At 43.8% G+C, this 12,248-nt stretch overlaps 1 protein-coding gene across 4 annotated transcripts in view; it reads left to right on the top strand.

Moving 5' to 3' along the window:
- CHN2 (chimerin 2) overlaps positions 1-12,248 on the top strand; it is a 313,814-nt gene that overhangs the window by 93,726 nt on the left and 207,840 nt on the right. The window contains exon 2 of one of the 4 annotated variants that reach the window (XM_025378587.1): positions 2,221-2,259. The exons of the other annotated variants lie outside the window; for them this stretch is intronic. Within the exon in view, the coding sequence (XP_025234372.1) occupies positions 2,221-2,259 (39 nt within the window). The remainder of the gene's footprint in view (positions 1-2,220; positions 2,260-12,248) is intronic. 4 annotated transcript variants of the gene reach the window in all.

Below are 12,248 nucleotides of genomic sequence, written 5' to 3'. Positions count from 1 at the left end.
GAGCAAAATGGATGACCTGCCTGCAAATTCTACATTTAAAAGTGTTAGTGGCGGCGAATCCATACGGGTCCGCAGCAACTTCAGTTCTTGCCTCCTCAGAAGAAAAAATTCAACCAAGGGGCATAAGGCAGAGTGAGAGACCAAGGCAAGTTTTAGAGTGAGAGTGAAAGGTAATTAAAAAATTTTAGAGCAGGAACCAAAGGAAGTAAAGGACACTCAGAGAAGGGCCAAGCAGTAGACTTGAGAGATTCGATTATGTGGTTAGACCGTTGACTTGGGGTTTATATGTTGGCATGCTTTCCAGGGGTTGCATCTCTTCTCCCCTTATTCTTCCCTGAGGGCGGGTTGTTCGCATGCACAGTGGCCTGCCAGCACTTGGGAGGGGCCGCAGGTGCAGTGTGTTTACTGGAGTTGTACGCATGCTCACTTGAGGTGCTTTTTCTTACCAGTAGAGTGTTTCTAGAGGAAGGTCATATACCAGTTAGAGTCCACCATTTTGCCTTGTAGTGCGCATGCTTGGGCCCACTCACCCAACTCCTAAGATCTTACTGGGAAGCGGCTGATCACCAGTTTCAGGTGTTTTCTATCTGTTGGGAGACAGCCTTTCCCTGGCACCGGCTGCAACGAATTATTATTTAAGAGAGACAGATTAACAACTGCCTGACCATCACCTGATGGTCTCCTGACATTCTTGGTTGAGGGTGGAGGGGGGATCTCCTGCCCTGCTTGTGTCTGCCTGACTCCCTACTGTAACAAAGGTAATGCTTCTGATTGCCTTTTATGCACATATATACATGTAAATATATATTTTCTTTTTAAATGTGGTCAGACTGTTCATATTAATTTTATTTCAAATTTTACCATGGACATATTTCTGTATCTTTAAGTATTTGACATTATTTTTAATGGCTATGCATAGTTCAGTTGCATGGATGGAACTTTCTTTTTTTTAACCAGTCAGCTATTGTTAGATATTTAGGCTGATCCCAGTTTTTCTTTCTAATAAACCATGCTGCAATGAACATTCTTGTGGCTAAATCTTTGCACATCCTTAATTTTGTTTTAAGTATTAAATCCTAGAAGTTGAATTGTTTGATCAAAAACTGCCGTGATTCTTACATGAATCTATCCCGTACCCTTTAGGATGGCACAGAGCATCTGTGTAGCGAAAGTTAGCACCGAATGCTTTCCAAACTAAACCTGAGATAGGGAAAGAGCAGGAAGGACTTCTGCCCTTTACTCTCCTGGAAGTTTTGTATTATTGCCTGCTATAAATACGAAGAGAAGGACTTGGCTCCTTGTGTATTTTGGCTGTTGCAAGCCCTAAATATTTAATTCAATATGTTTAAATTAGGCCTTATGAACCACCAGGGGTGGAGGATTTTATGACACTTTTACCATGATGTGCAAATTTGTATATCCACACTTTATCTGTAGGAGTATCTCCATACATATAGTTATGGGAGGCAGAGGATGGAGCGAGAGACAGGCCAGCACCCTTACAGAGATGCGTGTTTTTGATATGCTGAGGAGCATTGCTGTAAAATGCAGACTGATAGTATTTCACTGGAGAATAGAAAATACTTAGGGAAGCAGGAGTGCTCCAAAACAACCTTTCAATCCATTAACCAAAAGAGCTTATAATGGAACTCAGGTTTCAAGGGAGGTCAAACACTAATAAATATTGAGAAAAAATAGTTAAAAGGACATCAAGTTAATATTTTACAATCTATTCTTTGATCTTGGAAGGCTTGAAATATTTTTCTACACTACTTCTGTGATTTATTGATTCACCCCTGCCAGTTGGCATATTGGAACAGACACAGATGCCTTGCTTTTAACTACAGCTTCCATTTCTCTAATGCTTTGCAATGCCAACAGATTTTTATGTATTCACTGGCATCACTTATTGATACTGCCACAGTTCTGGAATATGTGCTAGTTAAAAACTGGATCGTTGTCAGTAAAAGCAACTGAAATGTTATTGATTTTGGTTTCAATGCTGTAATAACATCTCTTGGTTTTGTTGTATTGGTTTGGGGGTAAAGTAAAACACCCTGCACTTCACTGACTCTTCCACCTTTATCTGTATTCAAAATGTGTTCAGAATCTGATATTTTTCTAGTTTGTTGTCAACACCCTAGTCTTGGGGGAAAAATATATCTGTCATGGATTACAATAACCTCTTAACTGGCTGTTTCCACTCTTGCCTTTCTTCAGTCTATTCTGAACCCAGAAGCCAGAGGGAGCTTCCAAAATGTAAGTCAGATGATGTCACTCCTCTGTCTTTGCACTCAGAGCCAGCCTCTGCATGCTGGGCCTTTTTCACCTGCCACATGCCCCACTCCCCGCTTCCATTGCAAAGACAGAGCTGTCAGGAGAGTCAGGATTGGCAGCACTCGTCTGCAGCTACCAATCTCAAGGCCCAGATGCTCTGCCTTCCCTACTTTTTCTGAAGGTGATTGTCCCTGCTGCTGCCTAAGAGCCCCATTCACTAGTCCATTAAATCTTTTTCCCTCCCACCTCATGCCCTCAGTCCTGCCGACAATGGCCCCTTCTCACTCCTGCATCATCGATTTTCCCCTGAATTAACGACAATCAGGCTTTGACCCTTCACTCCACCTACACCTTTCTTCTGAGGGCAGCTAATGCCCCCCACCCCCCAATATTAACTCCACAGTCCACTCTCAGTCCTTGCCTTATTTGGCTTCTCAGCCACCCTTGCGAATGTTGATCAGTTCTTCCACCTTGAAGGTGCTCTTCTGGCTTCCACAAACTGCACTCTCCTCCCTGAGACTTCTGGTCACTGTTACCTCTCTGTTTTTACATTGCACTCCTCTCAACTTCCCTCACTCAACTCCAGACATGCAGGCCTCCTTGCAGTTCCTGCAGCCAGGTTGGGTGTGTTTCAGGGCCTCCGCACTTGCTGTGCCTCCTGCTTCGAATGCGCTCCTCCTAGCTGTCTGCATGGCTCTCCGTCCCTCTCTTCATTCAAGCACATACTCGAAAGGCACAGGTGCCACCTGCACTCCTTTCCCACAGTGTTTTCCCCCAGCACATCTCACTATCTGTTTTATGTATTTATTTCATTTATTGTCGGTCTCTGTGCGCTAGACTATATGCTCCATGAGGGTGGGAATTTTTATCTGTTGTGTTCTCTGTCGTATCTCCAGCACCTGGAACAGTGCCTCGTATGTGATAGGTGCATAATAAATATTAATTGAATGAATGAATGAATGAATGAATGAATATTCACGATACTGCTAGTAGTGTACTTGAAGAATACTTTTGGGAGTCTTTGTACAGGGATTTAAAAGATTTATAATTTTCTTACAGTTATATGATTTGGGAAAAACAGGGGTATTTGGGAACAAAAACAAATATTTGGAAGGTGGCATGCCTTTCTTATTTTGCCAGCCTTTCTGTATCCACGGAAACACTTTCTCAGAACTGTAAATTGGGTGTATGTCCTTAGTGCCTGCCTTGTAACCGCAAGAAGGTGCCATTTTTATGCCACATTGAAAGACAAGGACAGAATCAGAGAGAAGCAGCTGAGATCTTAAGTCAGCACGTTTGATTCAGAGGCATTGAAAGTGTGGACCTGAGAGACTCTGCTCAAAATGCAGCAAATCTCTCCTTTCTGTCTTTGAGGCCTACTGTCCAGTTAGCAATGTCGCAGGTCACCACTTTATTTTCCCCAAGCGTGTCAGCACATTGAATGCACACAGCACCATCCCCTCCCTGCCTGTTCTCACATATATTTTTTTCCTCAAAAATTCCTTCTCTATTTCTGCTTGCTGAAGTTCCATTCCCTTCAAGGCCCAGCAAAAATGTGTGTGAAGCCTTCCCAGACCCTTGCAGTCCTCATGGACTCCCCCTGTGGGCTATGCCCCTTAGAACAAGCAAGCCACAGGGCAGTCATCCTCTGTATTTTGGGGGGATTGGTTCCGTGGACCCCCCACAGATATCAAGATCCATGGATGCTCAAGTCCCTTGTATAAAATAGCATAGTATTTGCATATTACCTACACACATTTTCCCATAAACTGTAAATCATCTCTAGACTACTTATAATACCAAATACAATGTAAACGCTATGTAAATAGTTGTTACTCTGTATTGTTTAGGGAATAATGACAAGGAAAAAGTCTGTACATGTTCAGTACAGATGGACCATCCATTTTTTTCAAATATTTTTGATTTGTGGTTGGTTGAATCCACAGATGTGGAACCCAGGGATACGAAGGGCCAACTATATCCCTCAGTTAAGCTGTGAACACACACACACACACACACACACACACAGATCATAAACTCATTGAGGGCAAGGATTATATCATACTTTTTTGGTATTTTCAGCACCTAGAAAATGCCTTGGACACTGAAGGCACTCAGAATTGTAATGAAATGGAAACAACCCCTTTAAAAAAAAAATCAGGGCCAGGCATGGTGGCTCACGCCTGTAATCCCAACACTTTGGGAGGCCGAGGCAAGCAGATCACTTACGCACAGGAGTTCAAGCCCACTCATCTGTAAAAATAAAATAAAATTTAATTTAAAAAGACAAGAGAGAGAGACAGAGCTGTGAGGAAATCGCTTTGTGGTTATTGAGGTGTTTTCTACCAGTGTTTTCATCTGGTAGCATGGTCAAATCCCAGTGAGACTTGTCTGTTGAGCCTACTTACTTCTTTTTACAATATTTGTTAGTAAGAGCAGGCAAGTGCTTTTGGGGGCTCTAAGTGAGCCCCTGATAAGCAAGTTTTTGACTAATGCAGATCTGGCCTCTGTGGCATTACTGCCTTTGCCAGCAGAAGGGATTAGGCAAATTGGCAAAGGGTCTTGAGCCAGCAGGGTCTTGTGGGAGGCTTCACTGATGCCTGAGATGTTGGGCATTGGGTCCCAGAGGAAGGAGAGTTGGTGCGATCTTGGCAGCTGAGCTGTCTGTGGGCACCACAGGCTAGAAATAGTCCATGTTAAAGAAATATGTATTGTAGCTGAGAAGCCCTAGGCCAGGATTACTTTAAAAAGTGAAAGGTCTGTCCATGTGTAATCACCTTGTTTTTTTTTTTTTTTTTTTTTTTTTTTTTTTGAGACTGAGTGTCGCTCTGTCTCCCAGGCTGGAGTGCAGTGGCGCGATCTCTGCTCACTGCAACCTCCACCTCCCAGGTTCAAGCAATTCTCCTGCCTCAGCCTCCCAAGTAGCTGGGATTGCAGGCGCCTACCATGCGCAGCTAATTTTGTGTATTTTTAGTAGAGACGGGGTTTCACCATTTTGGCCAGGCTGGTCTCAAACTCCTGACCTCAAGTGATCCACCTGCCTCAGCCTTCCAAAGTGCTGGGATTACAGGCGTGAGCCGCCATGCCCGGCCGTAATCACCTTTTAAAAATTCTAGCTATATCTAATGTGTTTTATTGAAGCATATGCTAAAATGCTGTATTTGTAAGGATTCTCAATGATATTGGGTAAATGACTTGTAGTTTCTGAGTGCTGTGGAGTAAAACAATAGAGATGTCAGATATACTCCAGAGAGGAGGAAGGGTACCTTCAAGAGAGCATTTCCCTAACAGACTCAGTTAGCTTCATTTGCCTAACAAACAGACTCAGTTAGCTTTGGCCTTGAAGGTATTTGCATGTTATAGGGCTGGGTTTCCTTTTATTGAATGCTTTTTAAAAGTGCTTCTTTCTAATGGCTTATGTGTACACCATTGGAAAAACGAGGGACAGAAGAGATAAAGTGCTCTAAATCTATTTAGCAGTCCTCAAGGGCACAACTACAGCCAGATGTGTAATGAACTTACTATGAATTGTCTTGCAGAGGTACAGAGTGACTTCTTATGGGTAAACACTTTGCCTGTAGCCTGAATTCATGCACAAACTTACCTCTATGACAGGATCCTGACTGGAGGGGAGATTTGCGTCTGGGAGCTGAGCAAGTCCAGGAAGATGCTCTGTTAATGGCTCCTCAGGATTAAGAAAGGGGATCTATTCTAATGTTGTAGGACTTTCTTCTTAGTTCAGGTAAAGACAGGGTTCTTGTCACAAGGCCATGAAATATTAGGCTCGAAGACACTTGAAGGGTGAGAAAAATTGGGAAAAAAGGGGAAACGGACCCTCAGCGGAGCAAGACTCCTGCTAGTCAGTTTCCCACCTCACAGATTGAATCCTAGGTTCCACCCTGGAACAGGAGGGGCCAGGCTCCTCCCCCCTGCAAAGGGCACTAATTCTGTGGCTCCACCCCAGTCTCCTAGTGTTCTGGGGCCCCTTACACCTGGCTGTCTCATACCCTTCTCTGAAGAAGTACATCTGACTGCAGTTAGAAAGGATAAGGACCGGCCGGGCGTGGTGGCTCAAGCCTGTAATCCCAACACTTTGGGAGGCCGAGACGGGCGGATCCCGAGGTCAGATCGAGACCATCCTGGCTAACATGGTGAAACCCCGTCTCTACTAAAAAATACAAAAAACTAGCCGGGCGAGGTGGCCGGCGCCTGTAGTCCCAGCTACTCGGGAGGTTGAGGCAGGAGAATGGCGTAAACCCGGGAGGCGGAGCTTGCAGTGAGCTGAGATCCGGCCTCTGCGCTCCAGCCTGGGCGGCAGAGCGAGACTCCGTCTCAAAAAAAAAAAAAAAATAGGGATAAGGACCAAGACCCATCCTAGCCTCCTGCTGACAGGGGGCGTTGTTTTGGGGATATGGCAGTCAGAGCTCCCTCAAGACCGATCTGAGGGTCCCCGGAAGAAGGGGCCACCAGCTGAGGCTCTGGTTGCGTGATCATTTGGAGTTTGATGGTCTGAAGTAGAGCAGAGGCAAACCAGGTTATTAGAAAACATGTATTAAAACGAAACAAGGTTGGGGAGGGTAAGGACAACTCAAAAATCCCGAGGCCTTTTAGCAGTTTGCAGAGAGAGAGGGCGGCTAAAAGCCCGGCTGGTACTAAAACGTTACCCTTTTGCCAGCATGTTGGGCTTCTGGGTTCCCTCCCCACCTCCCACAGCCCCTGCCTGCTTTCCCTCTTCCATCCTTGCATCCCCGAGGCCTGGTGACCTTGGCAGGCACCACTTGTGGGTGCCAAAGCGGCTTTCACCTATGAAGCAGGGGGGCCTAAAGCATAAGAATGATTCGCTCTCATTTATGTTTCTATCCTCGCTACTGTTAGTAGCCTTGGAGTTCCCTAGACCTCATTTATGCTATAGGTAGTAGCACGACCCTTATTTATGGAACAAGAGTCGTGGCTTAATCAGCAGGAATTAGCCATGCTCACCTGTGCTCTGTTTTTTAACCTAGGTTACTGTTTGCCTTTGGGTTTCTCAGCTCCAGTTTCCCCCGTCCCCCCTCCCCCGCGACCAGGGCTTTGACCCGAAGCTTGGAATTAAGTTGGGGACAAAAATGTGTTTGGGCGGGGGTGGGTGGCAGTTGCATGGACTCCTTATAAGCCAAATGCTAAGGGGAAGCTGTGGAATTGAGTCCTTCTCCAACAAGGGATAGAAAAGAATGTCTTGTGACTTGCCCGGGTAACTGGTGGCTACAGTAATGCTTGCTGAGTTTTCGGTGCGTGGTGCTTGGTTTCGTTAGCTCCCTTGGTTTTACTTTCCCAAAAAGGAAACCTCCGAGTGTTGGGCATCCTATTTATTCCCATCACCTGGCAGGATTTGCAGGAGAATTGCTTAGAACTAGAATATCGATCCAGGTTTTTAAATGCCTTATCCCTTTTGTTCCTTGTGAGCTGCAGCCGGAGATTGCCGGTTGGTTTACAGGAACAAGCAGGTTAGTTTAAAAATGTAGGCAAAAACTTAAAAACAATTAATGAGTTTAGAATTTAATGACAAATGTATGATAAGTTTTGAAACATAATTTCTGTCTCCAGTCCTCATTTTTGTTAAAAAAAAATTATGATAGGACTAAGTTGTTTGCAAAATAGACTTTAGTTTTATACTTGGCCTGCTTATTTGCGTAAAGTGCACAAGGATAACTATTTTTACAAAGGCCACTTATTTTTTCTCAGATACTTTGAAGGGTGAGCAAAATGGAATTTATTGGGCAAAAAGGGAAAAAAGGGGAAGCAGGGACTCCTCAGAGCGAGAGTCCTGCTAGCTGGCTTCCTGCCTCATAGATTGAATCCCAGGTTCCACCCTGGAACAGAAGAGGCCAGGCTCCTCCCCATAGCAAAGGGACCAAATGTCCCACGGCTCCACCCCGTGCTCCCACTGCGCAGGCTGGTCGGAGTTTCTCTGGGGACCCCTTTCTACTTGGCTGTCTTACTAAGGAACATAACCAGTACTGATCCATAGTGATTTCTGTTGTCATAAGGGAATGTACTGTCTGGTTTCACTGAAATCTTGTTTATCGTGTATGTTCATGTTGGTGCACCTAAATCAAGACATTCCTGACCCCATAGGCAGTGCTGTCTGGAGACCTTAACAAAGGATGTGCAGTCAGGTTGAGCTTCATTTTTGGGAGTGTTTTCTGTTCTAGTACTTTCAGAAATTTTTGCTCACTGTATCCAGCAACACTGCCTCCGCTGCTTGCTAGCTCTTTGCTTCACTGTGCTCATACATCAAATGGGGATGGGGATGTCACCTTTGTCAAGGGTCTTGAGATAATAGATAATAGTTTTGGAAAGCACAACATGGATGTAATGTATTATTATTATTAATGTACATGACTCAGAACTCTGACTTGTAAAAGTAATGCAATTATGAAATGAGGTTACTAATATTGCTTGGTATCCCATAATTCCTGTATTTCCATTGAGCTTCTATGACGTAGAAGGCATGGAAGATTGAGATAGAAACAAATAACTGATGATGTAGAAAGCATTTTAAGAAACAAGTAGACAACTCCCATGAGAGTACAGATAAAAGCATAAGTTTCCAAGGAGGAGAATCAGGGAAGACTTGGAGCATGAAGCAACTTGGGGATGGACCACGGGGATGGGGAAATGGGATTCCAAACAGAGAAAGTAACATAGAGGAAAAAACTGGAGGCAGGAACCCAGAAGGGCCAGGGTACTGAGTGCAAATTAGACTGGGAAGAAAGATGGGAGCACGGGGTGGAGCCATGGACGTTTGGTCCCTTTGCAGTGGGGAAGAGCCTGGCCTCTTCTGTTCCAGGGTGGAACCTGGGATTCAGTCTGTGAGGCAGGAAGCCAGCTAGCAGGACCTTCCAGATTACGGAAGGTCTTACATGTCAAGCTGAGGAACGTGGAATTTCTAGCAGAAGCAATGGTAAGCAGAGTGTAGGATGAGGGAACCGGATGCAATAGACCAACTGAGGTGTTGAAGCCTTCAGGGCATTTCAGAGAAAATAGGAGGTGAGGGTGAGGCGAGAAAGACCCTGAAAGAAGAGACAGGACTTGGCCATTAGTGAAATGTGAGAAACGAAAGTGAGCTGGGGAGAGGAGGTGGGGCGAGGGGTCAGGTAGTTCATTAGGGCAGGAATGCCTCCCTGGGCCTTTGACACTGGCTTCTGAATGGACAATCTTGGGAAAACATTGCCCTTTTGTATTTCTTCCCAATTTTGAGTGATGCTATTTTCTACTTTTAATTGTGCTCAAAATAGCCAAAGATGCAGCGTAATACTTTGAGTCAACAAAATGATATGGTGGGTCAAATTTGTAAAGCTAAAAAAAAGTAATGATTCAGTTTTCAGACTTAAAAAGTTTCCTTGTTTCAAAAAACACCAAAACATGAAATTCTGAATTAATGAAGCAGATAAATTAGCAGGTGATTATTTGAATAACAAAAGAAATCTTTTCCAAAAGCCCCTTTTTTCAGGAATTCTTTAAGCAGCAAGTATACCTAGTCTTCACCCCCATTTAAGATGTGACTTATTTGTAGGCATTTGATGAAACACAGGAAAGGAATGAGCTTATCTCGTAAAACATGATATTCCTTAGAGCTACATGTTACCATGTGCAATATTTTTTAAAAGTGTTTATTTTTATATGTATGAAATAACCATAAGATGAAAATTCTCAGAAATTGAATGAGTATCTTTTCATTTTCTTTTAGTCAATTTTGAGAATTAAAGGTATAATGTTTTATTAAACATATAAATGACAAGTTTAAAATTTGTAATTGTTTTGAATACTGTCATTTGTATAGTCCCCTAATAAACACAGAGTCTAGAAAGTCTTTTGTCATTTTTTCTTAAAAAGCTTGTGATAAGAAAAGCTTTTATAATGTCAGCTCAGGAAACCCTAACAATGGTTTCCCTCATGCATCCTTAAATGAGGTAAATTTAATTATTTTATGTTTTTCTAGCAGTTCCTAGTTTCTTCTATAGAATGCTTTTAAAAATTACTCTTTGCCACACAAAATATTTGAAAGCAGGGCCTCAAACAGGTACACACACACACACACACACACACACACAAACAGACACACGCAGTTTTTTGTATTCATCTGGAATCTAAGTGCAGCACCAGGTGCTTTGCCCTAAAAGAGGATCCCAGATGTTCCTGGCCTTTCTGTTGTGTCCTGAACTCTAGATGATCCAAGCCCACTCAGGATGCCTCTTATCCTTCTCTGAACGGAGAACCTGGTACATTGTAAAGAGCTGCAGATCTGGACTCCACGCACTTGGGCTGAAGTCTTTGTTCATGCTCTTGATTGGCTAGGCGACCTTAGCAAGTTTCTTAACATCGCTGTGCCTCATCTCATCTCATCTATGGCATATGAATTATACTACTCACCCTACGTAATCTCAAAAAATTGCACTAAAATGAGAGCACTCTTTGAATTTTAACACATTGTACAGAAGGAAGTGCTTGTTATCATGGTGGTAGATTTCCTCCCCCTTTCTCTTCAAATAGGTCCATGTTTGAGGTTTTTTTTTTGTCTAGGAAAAAAATTTACAGAAATTCCAACTTAAACATATATTTCCACTGTCTTCATCAAAGCCATCTGCTGCCCTAGCTAGACTGAAGCTGGCCACTTTGGGGATAGGAGGCAAAACACCATTCCATCTACCTGTGGCACTGAAATTTCTGAGATGCACTTCCCCTTGAGGAACATGGGCAAAGCCAGAGGAGCCCTAGGGAGGGACCTAATGTCACAGGCTGGAGGACTCCAAGGGTAAGGACACTCAGCCTTTCGAATTGGCCTGTGGCTGTCCTTTTCTAACAGAGTGATCTCTAGAGCTATAGTTTAGCAGAGCGTAATTTTAAAAATTGTGGTCAAATATACATAACATAAATGTTATTTTAGCTGCCTCCGCCACCGCCACCGCCGCCTCCTCCTCCTCCTCCTCCTCCTCCTCTTCCTCCTCCTCCTCCTCTTCTTCCTTTTCTTCCTCTTCTTCCTCTTCCTCCTCTTCTTTCTCCTCTTCTTCCTCTTATTCCTCCTCTTCTCCTTCTTCCTTCTTCCCCTTCTTCCTTCTTCTTTCTTCGTATTTCTTATTTCTTTTTCTTTCTTCTTCTTCCAGAGTCTCGCTATGTTGCCCAGTCTAGAGTGCAGTGATTTCAGTTTACTGCAGCTGCAAACTCCTGAGCTCAAGTGATCCTCCCACTTCAGCCTCCTGAGTAGCTAGGATTACAGGCATGTGCCATCACACCCAACTAATTTTTTAATTTTTTATTTTTCTTTTTTTTTTTAGAAATAGGGTCTCCCTATGTTACCCAGGCTGGTCTCAAACTCTTGGGCTCAAGTGATCCTCTGAAAGTGCTGGGATTACAGATGTGAGCCACTGTGCCTAGCCCCATTTTAACCATTTCTAAGTGTACAGTTTGATGTCCATTCACAGTGTTATGCGGCCATCACCACCATCCAGCTCCAGAGCCTTTTCATCTTCCCAAACTGAAACTCTGTACCCATTAAACAATAACTCTCCGTTCTCCTCCATCCAGAACCTGGCAGCCACCATTCTACTTTCTGTCTTTGAACTGACTACTCCACATACCTCATATAAGTAGAATCATATGCTTTTTGTGCTTGGCTTATTTCATTTGGCATATGTCTTCAAAGTTTAGCATGTCGTAGCACACGTCAGAATTTCATTCCTCTTTCAAGCTAAGTGCTGTTCCATTATACACACGTATACACATGTGATGGAATAGTATTCAGCTTAGAGTGCTCAGATCCCAGTCCTGCCCATCTTCCAGGTCCATCTAGGTTCCAGGGGTCTCACTCAGTACCTCACATCAGAGGCAACAGGCTGTCTGTGTCTTGCCAATTGTGCATTGATGCTGGCGTCTCCTTCCCTGTCCCCATTCATCTCCCTAGTCATTGTTGTGCTGGCCCACGTTCCCCACAG

This window comes from Theropithecus gelada, chromosome 3 (genome assembly GCF_003255815.1).
Source record: "Theropithecus gelada isolate Dixy chromosome 3, Tgel_1.0, whole genome shotgun sequence".
Lineage (NCBI taxonomy): Eukaryota > Metazoa > Chordata > Mammalia > Primates > Cercopithecidae > Theropithecus > Theropithecus gelada.
This window is presented reverse-complemented; position numbering and strand designations above follow the sequence as displayed.